Consider the following 22,197-nt stretch of genomic DNA (forward strand, 5'->3'; position numbering starts at 1 on the left):
CAGGTAAAGTGAGTCACTTTTGTGACATATTTTTAGCAACTAGAAAATGATACAATTGATCATTGTAATGCATTAAGATATGGTTATGCCATCTAAGTGAAAAATGCCTATTGTAATTATCATAATATTAATTTTTTATTTTTTTATAAAAAAGAAAAATAGTTCTTCTAGCTTGAATTTCAAGTTGGAAGCATTTTCATGCTTCATCTATTTGAAGAGACAATGAAGAAAATAAATGTCTGCTTATATTCTTAGTTTAAAATTATCTAGGGCATTATGATTCCACATGTTGATCACATGTACAAGTGATGGCCACATAAGGCCTATATATCATGTACATAAGACAGCTATAGTAGTGTGATCAGTAAAAAGGCGGGTAACTTGTTAAGGCTTTGTTGTGCTTATATGTGTCAATAGGTCACATTTATATAACTTTAAAATGTAATAGGTCATCTATGCTGTCCTATAACATAGAAATTTCATTTTAGTCCTTCTTTGTTCAATTGTAAAATTCAGATATGAAAATTATTCTATTATTACACTGACTGAGTAATTATAAACATCCATATGTTTGTAAACAAAGTTGCACTCTTTGTATGGGATGGTTGCTAACTTGGTTCTGGCGTGGTGTTTATGTGTATATATACCTTACTCGGGCTACAGTACAGGTATGAATACAAATATGCAAATGACATTGTGAGAGGCAATCCTAGTATATGATGTTATTTATAGATTTATCAAGAAAGGTGACCCATTTACTTGACTACATTGATTTCATATATGGTAGTGCGTAGAATGATCTTGTTATGATCATAAACATCAACATTGCTTAATGTGACATGTACAATAAACCTACGTCACATTTTATTGAGAGTGTTAGTAACAAAATTACAGACAACATTCCTTTTCATCATTAATAAATAAAGTGTTTGTAAATAATATTGATATGCCCCTTGGATAAAATTTATAAGAATGTAAATAATAGAATTTAATTAATACTTAAATATTTATCTCATTGATTCTGTTCTCACTGGGTATAACCAATAACGTATTACAACTCAGTTGAATAAGGGAAGGTGCTCAAGTTTCAAATTTTCATTTTGACCGGTATTATTCTACTAAACTCGGATAATGTTTTCATCTGAGAATAATTAAAACACATTTTTAGATCTGTGTGGCCGAAAAACACACAATAATCTCAAAACTTAAACAAGAAACACGAGAAAGTAAAACTTTCAGATGTTAATGTAAACATATGTTAAAGTTCATTTAAAAAGTGTTTTCAAGTGGTTACTGTGATATGACAGCATGTTGAGTATGCATACATGCTTGTTTTATGGAATCAGTAATGTGATACTCTATTTAGGACAATTTATTTATTAAAAAAAACTTGTTGCTTCATTTTGTTTGTAAATCAATCTGAAATATTGAGCTTTTATCGCAGAAACCACCGACAACTGTAGCCATTAAAAGTATCACCAAGAAGAACCTGGCCAAATCTCAGAATCTTCTCAGCAAAGAAATCAAGATACTCAAGGTGTGTTTTCCATGTTTTTCATTTTATACATTTATAATCAGCAATGATTCTGTTTGATTGATGAATGCTGCAGTCATATTCATTTAGTTTTTAGCATTTTAGAATTAAGGTACTTTCGATAGGATTATGAATATGAGTACAGAATTAAATAAAATACATCATGTTGGTGTCAGAAATGATTGTGTTATGGCCTTTATCTGGTCAGACCATTTTAGGGGTTTGAAATGGATTTCACGGTTAATTTCAGTTAAATAGTTACCAGCTTTCTATTGATTCATTAAATTTGCTGAAACTAGGATGTGTTACCAATTGCAAGCTAAGGCTGAAATTCTTATTCTCTTTCACAGGAGCTATCAGACCTTCACCATGACAACGTTGTGGCTCTTTTGGATTGTAAGGTAAATTTGATTATTTAATGTCAGTTATCATATTGATAACATCTACATTTCTACACTTCTAGGTTTTGGCAGGGAAGAGGTTACATTTTGCTGTTTACTGTAATGTTGCTTTGTATGCACAACTGAGAAGCTGTTTAGTTTAAAGAGATAGATGTTCTTGAACTTGAAAGTAATAATTTCCCAAATTGATATACATAAACCAAATGAAGATTTGTATGCAATGTAAACTCCATGGTCAGCCTTCAGGAACTACAAAAATAGATATAACATTTAGCAAATGCCTGATCTTCTGAGATCATTATTTGTTCCATCAATTACGAACCCAAGCTATTTCATTATATTCCAATAAGCTCACACACAGACTTCAAACCAGAATTTTTTTTATGTTATTAGCTCCCTCACTGCAAGGTATAATTGTTTAAAGAAGCTGCCAGTTCTGAAACTCTTAATGAGATACTTGAATACCTTTTCTGTAGGACGTTACTACTAATATTCAGCCCACTTGTACAAAATAGAGCCAACTGTGCCTGCTTTAGTGTTTGTCTTACTCAAGTTCAACTTAACTTTTGATACAGTTGAATTTTCACAACCTGTCTGGGGTATAAAAATAGATCAACTTATTATGTGAGTCTAGTGGATTATGTATGGGAGTTAAACTTTTTAATCACTTTATTGTTGACGTTAAGAATTGACAAGTCCTCTCTAAATATGCATGTGTGATGATTCATTACATACTTTATACCTTAATAATGATAGGTTGTATTATACACTGATGTCTATATCATTATGACTAATATGTAATTAATTCCTGTTTGTTTTAGTTTCTGAACTACAATAACCTTATGATATTATCAGAGTGCAATACATGTTCATGTCTATAAATACATGGGCATGTAGCATGGATTTCAAGATTTATTTTCATCAACACAAAAATAGACAATAGAATTTGCATTGTTGATATGTAATGAGCTGTCATAGCTTTGATAATTAACAGTTCAACTTTTTTTTTTTTTTTTTATATATATTTTTGCCTTATGTAATCATTTCATCAGTGGAAGTATATTACCTTCATGTATATACTAAATAAGGTGTGCCACTGCATGGTCCTATTTCTGATGCATATGCATCATATATATCATTTAAATGTCTACTCAAAACCTATCACAATTAATTCATACTTGTATGTAAGTAGACTTATTGCATTTTACGTAGTTTTATATGTAAAATATAGTCTTTTGTGGTACATATATATACATAATTCTTATTTAGTCTCTTTGACTTATCTTCATTTTTACATAAAATTCTCAATTTTTAAAGAAGGAAAAAAAATTAAAAAATGTTTTAAATTTATATATAAATTTTTAATACTTTTGCTTTTAGTGTGTGTATTTTTTTCATCTGATGGTATTTAAAAGATAGGATAGGCTCTTGTAACCTTTTTGAAAAAACTTATTTTCTACATATATATCAGAGTTTTGGGATTTATAGGAAACAAGACCTTACTGGTTATTCCAAGTTGGATAACATATTGGGAAAGTAACAGTGTTTGGATTTGCAACAATCCAGATTTTGAAATTCAATGTGAAATAATCAGATTTAAAAAAAAATCCTTTTAATAAAGTTTTGTATGGATAAATTAGGTAATGAAAATATTCCAACTTCCAAGGAATTTTTTTTTTCAAATTGGTTCAAAAAAGTTTGGGAGATGGAAGGGATGTTGTTAATAAATATCAAATACCACACAGTTATTCTTTCTGGCTCTTTATCCTCTTACTTGGAAATAACAACATACTCGTATACATAATCATTTGTTGAAAGTAGATATAATCAGAAGTGAAGTTGTAATATTTATTATCGTGGCTACCATTATAATCTGGAAATAGGGATTATTCATAGATCAACATACGCCTATAATGATAGACAGAATTGATTTAGTTTTCTGTGTAGTTAAGTGTATAAACCATGTGTAAAACTGGTGTTTAAAAAAGTCATAAAGCATAAAATATGACAGACTGTATATTAACCCTGGATATGCTCTCTAGCTTTGGTAGAGCTGGTTAAGTTAACCTTTGAACACATCATATAGTATAGTAAGCATCTTCTGGAGAGCATCTGGTTATTATTCCAATAGAACACCTGATTAGTAGGAATACAGTAAATGGCTTCAGATATTGTTTAAAAACCTAAATAGCAGCTTTAGACTGAGACATCTGCTGATCATAATTCCATAACTTCCATGAACAGTGGCCACACAGTCTTCAGAGAAAGTAGTCTCTTAGAGCACTGGATAAATGCAGGTCTTTGGAAATATAATGGTCGCAAGAACACCCTAATAAGTACAGACTTCAGAATATAGAGGTCACAGAGAACACTTTATTAAAGTGGTCACAACAAATACCCCTGATTAGTGCAGGCTTCAAAGCACTGTGGCCACATAGAACACATGAAAAGGGCAGACCTTTAAGAACAGTGGCCGCAGACGTTAGTGAGCAGATGCCAGTGAGAACACATACAGGCCTGAGAGAACAGTAGCCACAGAGAACACATGATAAGTACATTTACCCCAGAACTGTGTCCACAGAAAGCATGAGAAGTGCAGGCTTCAGAGGACAGTAGCCTTAGAGCACACATAAGTTAATTCCTCAGAGGACACTAGCCACAGAGAATGCATGATAAGTGCAGGCTTCTTTCACAGAGAACGTATAATAAGTGCAAGCTTCTGAGAATTGTAGCCACAAAAAACACATGATAAGGGCATGTCTTAGAGAACAGTAGCCACAGAGAACACATGAGCAGTGCAGGTCTTGGTGAAAAAAATGGGTAGTGCAGTCCTCAAAAGAACAACTGACCCTCAGACTAATAGGATAGCTGGTTTCAGAAAACAGAGAACGTCAGAACAGAGAAATCAGAAAACATCTGAAACACCTGATAGCAGAGGTCCAAGAAAAGTGAATCAAAGTAGTCTTAGTGAAAACCTGGTCATCATCTTCCTAACTTTGTAAACTTCATATTGAAACAAGGATAATAACAAAACATATATCAACTTTTGAAGAATATTAAACTGACAGTCAGTGGTTCAATATTGTGTGTTATAAATGTTGCCTGTGTGTAGGGCCCAACTCTTTCCTTGTTACTCAGTGTTATTCGTTCTAAAATGGGAAAGCATACTAAATTTTTCATGTTGCTTTGTCACTTATTCCCATGCATGATAACATGGTGTTTTTAATGTTGTTCTTCCCCTGGGAATTTCTCTCTCTAAACATTAGATTCATATCTGTGTTCCCACAGCACTGCAGATGTCTGACAAAGTGCCACCAGAGTGATATCTTATTTCATTAACTTTAACAATTAAAAAGCCTTTTATCAGGAGTACTAGATATTTCATGGTATAGCCTTAAGCATTGTTACATAATATAACAATCTGTCAGACTTTTTCTTCCAAAGCTCTGTAAAGCGGCTTTATGAAACATTCCATGATTTGTATAAGTTAGGTAGTTAATAATTAAGTAGTATTATGCACTGTCAGTATATTCAGTGGCAGATGTATACAGAAACCATTAATTGCTAGGTGTAGATGCACTAAAAATCATCTTTAAAATAAACATGAACCAAAGATTATTAAGGGAAACATCATCACTGAAAACAACATTCAGATGAAAAATCTAAATAAATCATTGAATTATCTTCATAATATTATATAATTACTTAAAATACCAAAAAAAAAAGACATTTTATCTGTCGTGAGAAATATAAATCTGACAAAAGTATAGAGAAAACCATGCAGGTGAAATGAAAAATTCTTTAAATGATGACCACATGACTTAAATTTTAATAAGAAATAAAGTTTTCAGAATTATTCCTGCACCTTTGATTGTTTCATGTACTGGTTATCCCTGATCAGAATCTAAGAGCCTTAGTGTTTGTTTTATCACAGTGTCTGCTGTAATTAGTGTCATGTGATCTGTACCGTTGTAGAAGCATTTGCTCAGCAGCATGGTTTTTATGCTGTTGCTTTAGATTTATAATTGGGTCTAAATATACCTACACCAGCCTCATCATTAGGCATGCAACAAAGAACATCTGGGTTTTGTGTGTATTGATTTACCTGTAGGTAATTGATATTGCCATCCTCTATCCAGGTTGTAGTTTAGTTGGGTACTGTTTCATTATTACATTGAGACTAAAAGCCTTTCAGTGGCAGAAGTGATATGAGAATGGCAGCAATAGCAATTTATGAGTTCTAGGAACTTGAACCTTTCTTTGTGAAGACCTTTTAATTTCAAGGTCCTTGCATTACATATTGCTTGACTCAAATTACGCTAAAACCCTGAAGATTTTCATTAATCAGAATTTGTCAGTGAAATATTACAGTAGAAAGTAATGCTTGTGACTTACTAAATCACATGCTTTAAAAGTGATTACTGGTCACTGGTTTGTTTTATTACATTCAGAAGGACAGAATGTCAGTAGCCAGAGTAAAAGATTACACAATAAAGTTATAAAAGAAGCTGATCACCAAGAAAGGAGCCGAATGATTCACTCTGACTTTCCATCTGTCAGTCATATGTCTTAATCAATTACCCTTTAAACAGCCAACAGCTGAGCATCTCTTAGTGAATATAATATTGATGTGTTTCATAACTAGAAGGTATATAATGCATAACTTTTGTATATAACACTTTCTGGAAATTCGATGGACCATGATATACAATAAATACCATGTAGGTCAGGAAATTCAAGGTATGATTTCAAAGATATGTAATACAGATTACTAAAATTATTACCTTACTTATTCTACAATATTGAGTCTTTGTGACGGAACGTAACACAGGGTAGGCTTGAAATAGTTTGTGTTAGTAATGTCCTGAATAACAAGAGATATAGTCGGACTTATTGCCAGATATTAAATATGGTACATGCGATCTCTGACATTTTGATGAAGTGAGTTGTTTGTGAACCAATTTTCCAAATTGTATCACTGGAAGACAGAAACCTGTAAACAGGTCTGGGTACTAGGGTATGTATAATATTTGTTAATAAAAGCCATATTGATCCTGTTAAGCTTGTAACTGAAGGTTAGAAGGCAGCAGATCAGAAAAGCAAGCAGCTGGGAGTATTTAGGTTTGGTATAATTGATGTAATTATCACTAATACCATCAGTACACATACACATATAGGTCCCCTGTATCATAACAGCCCCAGCAAGTGGTATATGTATTGGGATCAACTTTCTACAATAACCCAGGATCAATTCCCTCATAGCATATTGAACATCACACATATGGAGATGTAGTATATACTAGTTAAAGCATGAATCCTTTAATGAAAAAATACTCAGAACAGGTGATTGTAAAGTTCATTGACAACAATAAGTCACTTGAAGTGTTATCTGATAACGATGGAGGAATAGACTTACAAAGGTGTTAGTCAGATGGAGGCACAGTGTCTGGTATCTGGGCCAAAGTCACCTTTTAATCTTATACCATACATTACAGTTGTTCAGAGGCTGATGATAGCTAGTTGGTGTCAGTTTTGATATTGTGAAAAAAACACCCCAAAAAAAAAAAAAAAATGGCAGATGTTTAAAGGTACAAATGAAGATTGCATCCATTGTGACTTTAATTTATTGTATTAAATCCTTATTCATGAAGCTTTAGACTTTATTTTATTGTTTTAGAATAAACATTTTCTGCTGGAAATATTTTCAGATAAGTTACTGGTTACTCTGTACTCCAGCTCCTGTGCTCTTGTATTTAACAGAGTATTAGTGACATGTATATATATTTCATACATTACATACAGGCATCCCATCTTCCAATATGTAAAAGATCAATGACATCCATTCTAAACTCAGTTACATTTTTGCTGAGTTGACAACAATTTTGATTTCTTGTTTCAATTTCCCTTAGCACATGGATTTCTGAATTTTAGTTCATGCGAACCCTCAGTTATTCTGTCTTTGAAAAAGTACTGCGGAGATGTCTGGAGAGTCATTGGATGTTGACTAAGCTTGGCATCAAATAGTATAAATATGTATATATAAATCCTGAGATGAATCAGCAACTGTTACCACTACCAAAGGCACATCCACAGTGTTTGCAATCTGCACAACATCTATGTAAAGCCTCTTAGCATATTCCTGATATTGTTTAAACTCCTGTATCAGTCCAGGCTGACTCTAGATAAACAATTATGTAATCTACTATCAGTGTTCAATAGGCATTCTATAACATTTATCACAGGCTCAAAGTTTCAAAAGTACAGAAGATATAATTTTTTAAAATTATGAAAAGATTGGATTGTTTGCACATTTTAATCTTACAAGCTGATGTGAATAATTAGAAGTAAATTATTTGATTAAAAGTACAGATATGTTAGAGAACAAGTTCATGCAGAAACAAAGTGTTTCTCATCATCTCTTCTTTAATGGAGTATGAATTAAAATATATCAGCTCCTTATAAAACAGGTTTGGTGAAACCTATATCCATTCCTGTCTTGGTTTGTTCAATAACAGTACATTCGTAAAGATAAAATAAGCCGATTTGTCCTTAAATGGTGAAGGTCTTATCTTATGATGTAACATCTTGTGCCGTTCAAATGTAAGGTCCATTAAAATGTCAGAGGTGACTTTATGTGTCGTTGTCCTTCGTGTACAGTTTTCTGTAAAGGCTTCAGGTGTACCAACACTGCTGATACCACTGAAAACAGTACAAAGTTCATTGCATGACAACACTATGTCATACACCTGTTGTGTTAAGTAATGTAAGCCCCTTGTAGCACAGTTTGAGTAACTTTACGGGAAATGATTATAATCGTGTGTTAAATTAACATATACTTTAGGGATAAAACTTTAAGTTTTGGTGACTGTGTTTGATTGAGTGGCTGATAAATGCCCCAGATGAAAAATTTATCATGCTTTATCTAAACAAATAAAATGTACTAATTGTTTTATATTCTTGATCTGTGAGTTTGAAATAGGAATATGCTAGTGTAATATCTATATTGTTTAACAATATTATGAGGCTCACCTGATAGAATACCTAGCAATGAATAATTTATGAATTGCCATGTTGAGAGGTCAACTAGAGAATACCCATGGAAATATTCCTTGAGGATGCCCTTTGAGCTATATATAGGACAAATAATCTCATGTATCAATGTTATATATGCTACTTTGCACACTGGAAATCAAAGAGCATTAAAGAATTCTAGGGTCGCCTGTAACTGTTACACCCCTAGGAAAAAGTTCTATAAACTGTTGCATCCAAACATTGTTAAATACCATCATTAGAACCAAGGTCAATTATTGATCATAGTGATGGCTGAATGGTGCTCAACTTGAGGTGATACAATATTTTCTCACTATTTAATTCTATGGCCTTCTTCGGGTCAATAGATCATTGAAAATCTAGCTATATACATATATACTTCAAACACAACGGTAAACCACTATGTTGTCTGTTATTGAAATTAAGGTAATACATATCTTAAGATCAATATTCATTTTAATAAATACAAAATATATATATTTACCTATTAGACAGAATTCAGTTTTAGACATTTTTTGGATATTCATAACTCTTCAGGGTCAGGTATTTACTTTTTTAAAATGGTTTGATGTTATAATTTGTAATGCATTGATTAATCCAATATTACAATATCATTCAAGAAAAATTGCATTGACCTGTTGTTTTATAAGGGGGCAAGAAATATCCCATATTCCATCTCATCTCATCCTTTTGTGTACACTATCAATCTCATCATTTCCATTGGTTTCATTTCTGTAAGACATTTAATCGGAATTAATATAAAGCCTTAGTTTCATGTAAGAGAAGACTTTACAGTTTGTGTTTTTGAGAAACAGATTCATGGTCAATGTTTCTGTTTAAAGAAAATCATTGATAACTATCTTGAAGGGACTAGAACATACATATTAGCTTCATATCATCTAAACAGTACTATTTGTGTAGCTCATTAATACAAGGTTGTGTTGTAAGTGGAAGGCTTTCTGATGCAGAATATTTGTATAATTACTGATGGGTGGAGTTGGAAATTTACTGTGAAGTGACCATGTAACTAAGGTCACGTTAAGGACATCACCATGTATACCAGTTTGAGTACAAGGTTGATTACCCAGGTGTGATGTTATAAACCATGGTTTTGGATGACCTGACAGACCTATATAGTAGTAGTTTATATAGACCCATGGATCCCAAGGGCAATATAGTATAGTGCTAACAAAGCAGTAAGTCTATACACCTACACCTGTAGTGGAATCAGCTGATTGTGATATTCAAATCAGGTGAACTGTTGATAAATCTGTCCAGTCAGGTGTAAAAATGTAAACCAGGCGTATATTTACCTGTGTATACTTGATCTGTTTGTCTCAAGATGAACTCGTCATTACATTTATAGGCATATATATTCTCCGTAGCTACATGACTTATATATATCATGTTGGTATGGTAATATAATTTACATATGAAAGAATGGGTGACACAGTGACCTGACCAACTTGTCTGCTTATGCAATAAAGTGTATTTTTAGACATTACCACATCTCATTAAGAATTTATGACCTTGACAAACTTGACGATAGACTATGAAATATTCAGATTACAATGATCATGACATGTCTGTTATTATGATGGTTTTAATCAATTACACATACTCTGGTAGTGAAGACCTTAACAGATATTAAGTTTCTGAATCTGTATTCAGATTGATGGATGATGTTGAGATTGCTTGTTAAAGTAATTTGGACAGGGCTAAAATTACTCTGTGTTAGCAGATTACCATAATGTAATCAGGCCTACATATCTTCAGTCTTTAAAAATAAAAAAGCAAAGAAACAGAAAAATAAAAAAGAGAAAAATGTATTGTGATATAAATTGAAAAAATGATAAAGTATTTATCATCTTGGAAAGTTTACACTGAACACAGTACTGAATGAATTGATGGAATTACAGATAGTCATGATTTTCTGAAGCCACATACATATCCACCATGTATGTATATCATCTACATGTTCATGATCCTAGAATATAGCAGGAAGTAGAAAAATGAATAAATGAATGAATAAATAAATATTTCAAATTCAATAGATTTGATGCATAATACATTTTCTGTTTTTTTTTTTGTTTTTACAGGAAACAACTAATCACGTTTACCTGGTTATGGAGGTAAGTTACTATTTCATGAAAATGGAAATGTAGATAATATCTAAAAATAGAACTTAAGTGAAAGTCATGTTTAAAAATAGAAATTGAAATCATGCTTGGATACGTAATCATAGATTTTTATTTACCCAGTAAGTTAAAAGTATATGGAAATAAAATGAAAAAGTTTCAATGGAATGCACATGTACATTGCAAGTGTTTTTTTTGTGAGGACAATTCTAAATTGCTAATTAATTTTGTATTATAAATAAGTATGTACTTATTTCAGATATTTAAAAAAATGATGTTTTACGAATACTAATAAGAAAGTTGCATTATTACACAAAAATTCAATTGTCATTGATAATTGTTTTTGTTTGGTAGTACTGCAATGGAGGAGATCTTGCTGATTTTTTGCAAGGTAAAATTTTTAAAGATATTTGTGTATACTAATTGAAAGAGTTTAACCCCCTGGGTCCAATTTTGGATGTACAAATGCTATGCTTTTGACTTGACAAATAATTACCCCATTATTTTTATACGAAAAATACAGAATTTAAGAAGGTTGCTGTAAATATGAAATTATAATTGATACTTTGATCACACAATTACTAGGACATTCCTTAAAGATTGTGTTATATTAAAAGTTTATATCAGTACATAAGTAAATAGAAATCAAATATAAGATGTTTTTAACTCTTCATTTCTATACTTTACATGTACATGTTACTGCATTGCTTATGCCCATATGTTTTTATTTCAGCAAAGGGAACATTGAGTGAAAACACAATTTCCCAATTCCTGAGGCAAATAGGTAAGGCTAAAGGTCAAAGATAAGTTGCAGGGTCATAGGTCAATTGATTAAGCCATTGTAGCCATTATCTGTTGTGTCAGGGGGTATTTGTGGTTAATGAATATATCTAATCTTCTGATTTCTAATCCAGTCCTTTTGTATTTGATAGGTAAAATAAAATGTTAAACTCAGTGAATTGTTCTAATATTTCTATTGAACTTATCGTCAGTAAACCAAAAAAAGGCAGTATCAGAGCCCTTATGAATCATTGAAAATAGAGAGAAATTAATTTCTTATGTTAAAGCAACTCATTCATCTAAAGCTGTTGGTGCATATTGAATTAACGTTCCTACATCACAGCAAATTGATTTTGATGTTTCAATAGCTGCACTGTAACCTTCATCAGACAAATGACCATTGTCAAAGAAAGAGATGTTAAATGAAATCACAAGACATTTTTGGTTGTAATGTAATATTATGTTGTGCACTAAAAATGGCCAAATCAACATTAATGGAGTAGTTTATTGTTATTTGCTACCACCTGTTGTATGTTTGGAAGAACAAAATTTCGACCTGTTTTCTCTGTAATTCTATCTCTTTACACTACTTTCTACCTTAGGGTATATAAGAAAATAGATAGATTTTTCCCAAAATGCATGAAATGGACTATTTAAAAAAGAAAAAAAAAATTTATTTGAATAAAAATAAAATGTTTTTTCAATACAGTGTTCTGTTCTATGCTAGAAAATAAAGTCACCACTAAAAATACTAACATTAACAGTAATATCATGATGTATTTGTTTACCACCTATTTATTACAGCTGCTGCTATGAGAGCCTTACACGGCAAAGGAATTGTACATCGAGATTTGAAACCACAGAACATCTTACTCCAAAATCCTCCTGGCAAAACTAATCCCTCGCCGTGTGAGATGATACTAAAAATTGGTGTGTACATCAGATATCAATGTATTTGCTTGTTTTTCTTATAAAAACCTTGAACTGATGTGACTACACTTGGTAAGGGATTTATCTGGTTAAATCTACCAGTATCATTTTCAGAAAAAGCCTTTTTTTCTTTCTTAAACAAGGTCCTTAAAGAAAAAAAATAGAGGATTTTTGAATTTGAAATATATGTTATGTTATATTTTATGTTTTAACTAATATAGAGGTCATTTTTCAGCTGACTTCGGATTTGCAAGATTTTTGCATGATGGAGTAATGGCAGCAACACTTTGTGGTTCCCCTATGTATATGGTATGTATTAACTTTCTACATAATTTATGATATTTACTGTTCAACACTACATACTGGGAAATTCCCTGATATCCATTGAAATGAAGGCAGCACCTATTTTCAATGTGTTCTAAAGAGATCCTGATCATGATAAAGCTTAATGGTGTTATTCACGAAAAATCACTCATTAAAATAAAATATTCTTTAATAGGCTTCATAAATGAGATTTGGAATTGAAATTAATGAAAGATATCTGTTTTCACAGGCTCCAGAGGTAATTATGTCAATGCAGTACGATGCAAAGGCAGACCTGTGGAGTATAGGGACCATCGTGTTCCAATGTTTGACTGGGAAAGCTCCCTTCCAGGCACAAACACCTCAACAACTTAAACACTTCTATGAAAAACATGCAGAACTTAAACCCAAGTAAGTATTGCAAAATGAAAATGTACTTTCCATTGAGAATTTCCGGTGCACACATGTGATATTTTTCATGAAAGTAACTGTTCATTTCATTTTAATTCTTTTTCTTTATTTAATTTTTTTTCCAGAAATATTGAAAAATAAATTAACATGATATTTCGTTACAAAAATGAAATAGAAATTGTTATGTACAAAGCCTCAGATTTCCCTACCCATTTCTAAAATAATATTTTGTCATTTTATGACTTTGTGTGGTATTATTCTGTGACAGTGTGCCGAAAGACACATCATCAGGGTTGAGAGATCTGCTACTCCGAATGCTTAAAAGGAATGCTCGAGACAGGATTGCTTTTGGTTAGTAGAGAATGAATGAAAAATTGACACAAAAATGTTTAATATCTCTCTCCAATATCTAAAACACTTCTTATTTAGGTGTGGCATAACAAGAGAGTGATCTGTGCATCCAAACTTTATTAAGTGAAGCAAAACTTCCAAAATTCATGAAAAGAAAGTTTTGTGCTCTTTTGTTTGTGATCAAGTTGACAAATATTCAGGAAGAAGGCCCAGGATGTTGATAACTTCCTGTGAGGTTGTGGTATAATAAATATACTAGTAAACAAATATTGAATTGGTGGATGTAAACTGGACACAGTTTGCTCTGTTGAACACTGTTTTCTGTAAAAACAATATGTACCTACTATTGATAATATGAAGGAAATTACGATGAATGAAATTATGTGTATAAGAGGAAGTTTGAACATTACTGACTGGCATCTGTGTATAAATTACAATTGATAATGAATGAATGATTCATGACAAAATCTTCTTGAATAGTTTCCTTGACTGGGGTCCACATCCTGTTGTAATGCCTATTGTTTTCCATTGTAGAGGATTTCTTTATTCATCCCTTCCTGAACCCACCACCTGCACTAAAGGCCTGTAAGTACACATCATCTTCATTTCTAATACAAAACTAGGTAATGTAGGCTTAATTGTTTTGTTGTTGATACCATACTTATGATTTTCTGTATCAATGAATTATGATGTTGATATATGAATTTTCATTCTACATAGAAAATTGTTCCTTATTACAGCTTCACCAGTACCAGTTCCCAGTCGATCTAGTCATGGATTCTCATCAGCAAGCCCCACACCTCCTAGTCATGTTTCTGCCTCGCCCTTGTCTGGACGAGCAGAATTTTCTCCACCCCCTCGCAGACCCCCACCCCCTCCTCCACCAGCATCAGCACCTCTGCCTTCACCCCCTCCTGTTCCTTCACCTGTGAAGATCACGCCTCCAAAGCCACTCCAAGTCATCAAACGAGAAGAGGCTGAAGTTTTTCATGGCTCCTCCAATGAAGTGGCTGGTTTTCTTAAGGTGGAGAAAGATGGACAGACACCACGAAGTAACAGCCCTACTGAGGTAGATGTCATGTCCATCTTCTTTCTGTTGTAGCTAGATTTTCATTATTTTACCACAGTTTATTTAGCCTTTGACATAAAAAATTTCTGAAGTAAATAAATAAGGCTGTTAAACAAATTGAAATGAAATTATATTTTTTTTTTTTCAATTTTAATCACATTAGTGATAAAACTTTTTGAATGTCTCTCATTACATATGTTCACCCACTACATATTACCACCTTGCCCTTTTTAAAATCAGAATTCACTTAAATATGTTCTAGTATTTACTTAAAGGTTAAATATAAATCCAATTTCTTTGCATTCATTATAAAATAGCTGTTTTATTTCCAGGACTTTGTGATGGTACCAGTGAGTTTACCATGTGAAAACTTACAAGGTATGATTGTTGTCATGGTATCCAGGTTCTGTGTCTTGTTCTCGATACTTGATACAGATATAAGAAAAATAGTTTAGTGCATGATATGTAAATTATGTATCAATCATAGAAAAAAGGAATATTTTAGTAGAAGTCTCTCTTACTCCAAAATCATTCTTCTAATTAGTATTTGTTCACTTTGTTTTTCTTTGTATAGGTCAGCTTTTAATGCATTAAGATTTGTAATTGAAGCTCAATAGATTTGACGTCCAAAATACTGTTTTAAGCCCCCACAATATTGATTTAAGAAACATACTGCCTAGAGTAACAAGGTTCCACTTAACATTTTTGTATAATTTAATTTAATCTGTGAATAGATAAAACATTGACAACATATTAAAATACATTACAATGACTGGATCTTGATGTTACTGTTATTGTTATGTTACAGGTAGTGCTGATAAACCAACCAAGGCTCCTACACCAGAAGAAATGTCAGTAAAAGCTGTGTAAGTAACTGCTGATATCAAATCCTGGAAGCTGCAGCTCACTACACACAAGCTTTCTTACATAAAGATTTGATACAAATTTTTCTTCATGAAACAATTTTTTAGAAGTGGTATTACAAAACAGAGGTTAATAGATAATCTGCATCATTTTAGGTTCTCTGTCACCATATGTTATTGTTTTGCCTTTACATCTTAATTTCAGAGGAGGTGCACTTTCTTGTCTTAGCCTTCTTTAAAAATGTATTGTTTACAAGATATCACAACCAGTCAACTGGAGATTGCATTTTACATTTAAAAGATGTCTAGAATTTGTAAAAATTTTCATATTTTTATGCTTTCTATACATTAACAAATTTTCTTTGGATTCCATATCAAGAAAAGCATTAGAAAAAGATGTATATGAATAATAATTTTCTCTACTCTCATAACGACTTTTTTTTTTTTTTTTTGTTAGTCCTAAAAATGAATAAAAATTTTAATAATATTTTCATTTGTTGTAGAGAGACCCATAACTTTAACATTGATTTCTTCTGTTGTCCTTGTATATTGAATGTAGATCTTTTGTGTTGTCCCAGTAACTTTAACATGGATATTCTATGCTGTTATCCCTGTTGCTCTTCTGTCTAATGATATAACTGTTTTAACTTTCTATTTTTCTTACATCACTTTTAAACAATACCATTTCTAACCATTAGTTAACCCTAATTCAGTGTGTTAATGAAACCCTGGCCCTAATGTTTATTTTCTGTTTTACAGAGATCCCCCGCCCCTGCCCTTGGTGGCAGTGAAGGTGAGTCCCACCTCTGGGGCTGCAGCCTTTAGTAAGAAGTCCCCTGAAGAGGCCACTAGCCCCAGTCGCCCGTCCACCCTCCCTATGCAGACTGATACACCCCCACCCACCAAACCCCACTCGTCAGAACCTATCCCTGTCCCTGGTCAAGTGCAAGCCTACCATAGGATATCTGCCGGCTCACCATCAAGTCCTCGTAAAAACAGCATGGACATTTCTCCTTCAGGGTCCAGTACTGGGTCCAACAAGGTAGGCTGAATCATAAAAAACAAGAAGGTGATAATGAGTTATAGGAGTGACGTTGTGACAAACTGTTGTTGGATTATGTTTTAGCAAGTGCTACATACATTCAGTAAATTTGCATTATAAGGGACGTGGTTCATTCTCATATGGTTAATATCATACATTTCAGAAATACCTCCTTCTCCCTTATGTTATTTAGCTGGAAGTTGTTTTTGTTACGGATGAATTTCACTTGTAAAATTCTTCAGGAAGTGTTAAAACCATTAGGACAGTGGTAATATTGCTTCCTTGTAAAGGCCCATTGATTTTGTATGAAACAGTACACTGAATCATAAGATGAGTCAAGCTTGGGTGTTTGCTGATATCTGGTTTCACCTAATTTCTTGGCATTGACTACTTAAAGTTTGGCTTGTTATACTTGAAAATGTTATCTGTATAAGCCAAGTGTGTGAACATATTTTACAATGTAGTTTTTTTTCCCTTTATTTATTTATTTTATTCTGAATTTTGTCTGTTGCATTACAGGACTCCACAGAGAAGAAGGATATAAAAACATCACCCCCTACAGTGGAGGCCAAGCTCTGTGGGCCGGACATTGGGTCACTGTCTCCACCAGCAGGTACGGTGTCAAATAAGCCATTATATCATGGACATGTTTTAGGCAAAATATTAATTATTTGATGTTCTTAAATGTAAGAACTGATTGAAAATGAATATTTATTTAATACAAAGTGAAGGTGTATATGAGATACAAAATAACATATGTGTTTCTTTCAAAATAAAATTGTAAATGTGACAAAATAACATATGAATGTGTTTCTTTCAAAATAAAATTGTAAATGTGAACCTTATTGTACAAGATTAATGTAGTCAAAATAAGGAAAATGTAATATGATACCTCTGTGATACTTAGAATATCAAATGTTGGTAAGTCTACCTAATGATACGGAACCCAAAAAATTAAATGTTTGTAAGTCTGCCTAAAGACACGAAACCCAAATAGTGACAACTTTACCAAAAATGAAAAATATTGTGATTGTTGAATATGCAGCCTAAGATCTCTTGCTATCATATTACGGGTTACAATTCAGATTATTGACAATCAGAGGTGATTAAGCTGTATTGTACTATATACAGGATCAGCTAGTCAGTTGCACTTTGTAGAAATTACCTCAAAAGCATATTGCTATACATTGTTAATTAAAATGTTTTCTTAATATAATGCAAAGCAGAAACAAAAAGTCATTTTTGTGATGTTATTTTTGTAGTGAAATTTTCTATTGGAACTCCCCCAAGCACTGGACAGTGGAAGAGAGGCAGCATTGGGTCTACCCCTTCTCGTTTCAGTACTACTCCTCCTAGTGTCACCAACTCACCTCATCGAAAATCAGGTAAGATTGTGGGTCAGTGATATAAATTCTTAATTTTAGGCTTATCTTTAATAGTTTGAGTTTCTTTAATAGTTGTTGCTTAAACTCCCCCTTTCCATAATATATATAATCATGTTACAGACAATGTTGCTTTAGACATAAAAGTTATATTAAACAACAAAGGAAATGAATGTCCATTTTGATATGGCTAACAAATATTTTGTGTCTTTTCGAAGAAATTCCCCTTTCATTATTTCATATTTAGAAATTAATTTAGTTCTTGGGCAGACTGTGATCATGACTTCATATCATTATTGGTAAAGTGTTTGCTATGAAAATCTTTCAAATGACCATGATCACTTAGAGGCTCTGAAACACTCTTCATAATCATATAGTTACACAAATTTGTGTTGTTGATAACAGGAAGTAGTTCACCTCTGCTCCCTGTGGTGGCCCCGACATCGCTACCTGCGATTATTGGATCTCCTCCAAAGCTGGGTAAAGTTGATCGTAAAAGTCCAGAAGGTATTGACTCTATGCCTGTTAATGCACCTTTTGGATCCTCCAGACCCAAAACTGTACCAGACGATATGGCAACCATGCCATACAAGGGACCAGCACAAGGTAAAACTGAAAAAACATTGAAATTCTGCTTAAAATGAAACTTTTTAGGCACACATCATTTTGTAGGCATATAATAATACCCATGTCTGTTCATCCTACCTTGCCTTACCTTGATGTCCTATTTGATATCAATGCCACATCTTAAGGAATCTCATAAGGTTATTTGTTCAAATTTACTTTATAGCATCATAACAAAAAGTTCTAAACCTTCTTACATTAAGGTGATCATTAGTCAGGGAACTTGTATTCTGAAATTAGCGTTAGTTTCTTTAAATTATGATTTTTATTTAAAATAACAGACTGGATTTTATATATTATACAACAATCAAATTATTTCACTGATATATTATTCAATTAAACCAACTTTTTGAAATGATAAAACTTTTTATATGCTGTACTTTTCTGACATTTTGTACCAATTTGTCATTTTCATTATTTTCTATAAGATGAAATTTAAACTCTTATTTCTTTATAAATAAGTTACAGCAGCTGTTCCCACTGTGCGACGTAACTTACTAGAACAAGGACGTTCTGCTACAGAACCTAATGTCTTCAGTAACCTGGAGGGAGGCAGTCTGTTGTCAGAACAGCTGGTTAGAGCAGCATTTGGAACACCTCCACAAGGTAAGTGATAACCTGAAATAAACTGATGGAAGGAGGAGGGAAGAGTGTGTATTTGTTGAGAAATATTGGGAAATTATCTGGAGAAAGAAGATTAATCATTCCACTTACTAACAAAAGGATCATTGTTAAGCATGAATAAATTAAGGTGCCAGTTATTATCATTCTGTCATAATGTTTTTATTCAAATCATTATACTGAAAAACACCACTTTGGATTCTCTAAACTAATTTAAACTTCGACAAAGACTATAAATGTAAATATTTGTTGTTTAAAAGTTCTCATTATTGACAATTATTGTATTTTCAGCATTCAACAACCAGGGGTCTGTGGTACCCTTCAGCAGTGGGGGCTGGCGAGGTAGTAAGGAAAAAGTTAGCTCCCTTGGATCTCCTGGTAGTGATAAATCTCTCCCCTCTGACACAGACAAATCGACAGCATACGTAAGACGGAGTACAGAACCTTCACCTCCTCCCTCTGCCATATTTGCACAGTCCCCTTCAAACATGGAGGGACCAGTTACATTTGTAGCTCCAGGGCTTGCAGAGGAAACTCTTATGGATGTAAGCATACTTATTCTGTTAAAACTGGTGAAAATACAGCGCCTAACCAAATAATTATTTGAATATTATTGCAAATAAAGTTTTAAGTATAGAAATACATGATAAAGGATTTCGTTCTTAAGTAGCTGACTGAATTCAGCAGGTGTTTATGAATTTTATCATTATGCAGGACAATCACAACGAGACAATGGCAAAGCTAAGCTTTGTTCTGGACCTGGTCGACTGTATCATAGAACTAGCACAGACCAGGGGTGCTCCTCTCCAGGGCTTCACCGAATCTGTCAACCTAAAACAGGTCAGCATTGAAAGACTGTATCATGTCAATTAGGCACCTAATTTTAAAGTGTCAGTTTTGAAGTATATGTTATTTTTTGAAGTGTTAAATGTGTATTTATATTTGTTAAATAATTTTCTGCAGGGAGAAGCATTGCCATCAGAACAGTTACCAAAGTTTACAGAAACACAGAGGTAAATATTTGATTTTGATTAATTTTATGAATATGAATTTTCTTGACATCCATTTTAATTTTGATACAATTATTAAATAAAAGATATGTCAAATTGACATAAATTGAATCTGATGATAAATTTTGTTATCTTTAGGCGACTTGAACAGTTGGTGCTGTATGTACGGTCACTGCACCTCCTGTCGTCCTCCCTTCAATTAGCACGCAAGGAAATCAAGGAGGAGAGACTTCAAATTTCCACATCTCTCAGAAATGGTAAGCTTTTTTGATGTATTGCAAGATTTATAATATTCATTTCTTTTATTCACATTTTTTGGTAGAAATGTGAGAAACTTTACTAAAAATAGGGTCAATGTTTCGCTAGATCAGATAAAAATTTCTTTTTATGTGTATAATATTTGTTAATTTGTTTCAATTTACAGTGTTGCGACAGATGAATGAATCGTACCATCGGTGTGTCACTATGTGTAAACAAATCCAGCACAGACTAGGTACAGGTATCCAGAATACCCTAACACCTCAGCTGGCTGTGGCTACTGCTGATAAACTTATCTACAACTATGCTATTGAAATGGTAAGCTACACACGTGTCCTTATAGTTTCTGTTTTCAGTTTATGTCAGACATAAATCATGTTGACTCCACCTGAAATCAACCTGAGTTTCATGATGTTGGTTATTACTACATCTTGTTGTGCCTTGTTAGTATTAAGATTAAAAAATAACATACACTTGTGTTGTCAAGTCATGCATATAATTTTAATTTTTTGTTTGTTTTTTTGGTATTGTTATTTTTTTTTTCATTTTTTTATAATAATCTAAATGCTTTTTTAAGTATGCAGTATGGTTGTTTTTTCTTTTGTTCTGTGACTTGTATATGAACAAGGCAATATAATGAAGCTTATGTTGGAATCCATGACAAAAGTACTGTTTTAACTATTTGCCTTCTGTTACAGTGTCAGAATGCTGCTTTAGATGAGCTGTTCGGAAACCCACATGAGGTAGGTATAGACTTAATGTCATTTTTTACCATTAAGAAATTCATCTATTTGATACTATTTTCCTTTACCAGCTAAATACTTCAAAGTCAGCTGACTTGTATTATGGTAAGCAATATGATGTATAGCCAATGAAATAACCCCTGTAATTTCTGTATACTAACTGTGTTATGTTATGATAAGGAGACTAAAGCCAGTGTTTTTTCATTTTTATTTCAGTGCTTCAGGAGATACCAAACCGCACACCTTCTCCTTCATAGTCTCTCTCAACAGGCTCGCAATGTGCGCGACAAACAGCTCCTTAACAAATGTGAGTTTGCAACAAAGTGTCAGCTGTTAAAATGATGTAGAGCTCAAGTTATTCAAGTGGAATCGCATGTGATCAGACTGATCGTTTTGATCCTTTTTCAGTTGATTTTCTAGATCATCTTAAATGATCCCTCATACATATATTTGAAAAAGGTAATCAGTCAAAATTTTAATATCTAATGAAACTTCATTTTTGGAATGTTAAGTGTTCCTCTGAAAAATTCTTTTTTACAAGTATTAAATTACAAGTTTACATGTGTGGTTGCCAAATTGGAATACTTGATATTAACATTATATTTATTCAACTGAATGGCAACTCATCAAGGCACTCTCTCTCAGTTTTGCTTGATAAATGAGAAGAAAATTTGATGCACATCAAAA

General features: G+C 32.7%; 1 protein-coding gene across 1 annotated transcript in view; it reads left to right on the forward strand.

Annotated features, from left to right (window-relative positions):
- LOC132547558 (serine/threonine-protein kinase ULK2-like) overlaps positions 1 to 22,197 on the forward strand; it is a 30,133-nt gene that overhangs the window by 1,831 nt on the left and 6,105 nt on the right. Inside the window, exons 2-26 of the mRNA XM_060211331.1 lie at positions 1,445 to 1,537; positions 1,885 to 1,935; positions 11,085 to 11,117; positions 11,478 to 11,514; positions 11,857 to 11,907; positions 12,708 to 12,833; positions 13,069 to 13,142; positions 13,387 to 13,547; positions 13,816 to 13,898; positions 14,433 to 14,483; positions 14,639 to 14,967; positions 15,300 to 15,345; positions 15,776 to 15,833; positions 16,590 to 16,872; positions 17,392 to 17,485; positions 18,135 to 18,257; positions 18,660 to 18,860; positions 19,341 to 19,484; positions 19,791 to 20,044; positions 20,214 to 20,339; positions 20,463 to 20,512; positions 20,648 to 20,766; positions 20,934 to 21,085; positions 21,466 to 21,510; positions 21,727 to 21,817. Of these exons, the coding sequence (XP_060067314.1) occupies positions 1,445 to 1,537; positions 1,885 to 1,935; positions 11,085 to 11,117; positions 11,478 to 11,514; positions 11,857 to 11,907; positions 12,708 to 12,833; positions 13,069 to 13,142; positions 13,387 to 13,547; positions 13,816 to 13,898; positions 14,433 to 14,483; positions 14,639 to 14,967; positions 15,300 to 15,345; positions 15,776 to 15,833; positions 16,590 to 16,872; positions 17,392 to 17,485; positions 18,135 to 18,257; positions 18,660 to 18,860; positions 19,341 to 19,484; positions 19,791 to 20,044; positions 20,214 to 20,339; positions 20,463 to 20,512; positions 20,648 to 20,766; positions 20,934 to 21,085; positions 21,466 to 21,510; positions 21,727 to 21,817 (2,875 nt within the window). The remainder of the gene's footprint in view (positions 1 to 1,444; positions 1,538 to 1,884; positions 1,936 to 11,084; positions 11,118 to 11,477; positions 11,515 to 11,856; positions 11,908 to 12,707; positions 12,834 to 13,068; positions 13,143 to 13,386; positions 13,548 to 13,815; positions 13,899 to 14,432; positions 14,484 to 14,638; positions 14,968 to 15,299; positions 15,346 to 15,775; positions 15,834 to 16,589; positions 16,873 to 17,391; positions 17,486 to 18,134; positions 18,258 to 18,659; positions 18,861 to 19,340; positions 19,485 to 19,790; positions 20,045 to 20,213; positions 20,340 to 20,462; positions 20,513 to 20,647; positions 20,767 to 20,933; positions 21,086 to 21,465; positions 21,511 to 21,726; positions 21,818 to 22,197) is intronic.

Source organism: Ylistrum balloti, unplaced genomic scaffold (assembly GCF_031769215.1).
Source record: "Ylistrum balloti isolate Yb309-2 unplaced genomic scaffold, AGI_CSIRO_Ybal_v1 Utg369960, whole genome shotgun sequence".
NCBI classification, from domain to species: domain Eukaryota; kingdom Metazoa; phylum Mollusca; class Bivalvia; order Pectinida; family Pectinidae; genus Ylistrum; species Ylistrum balloti.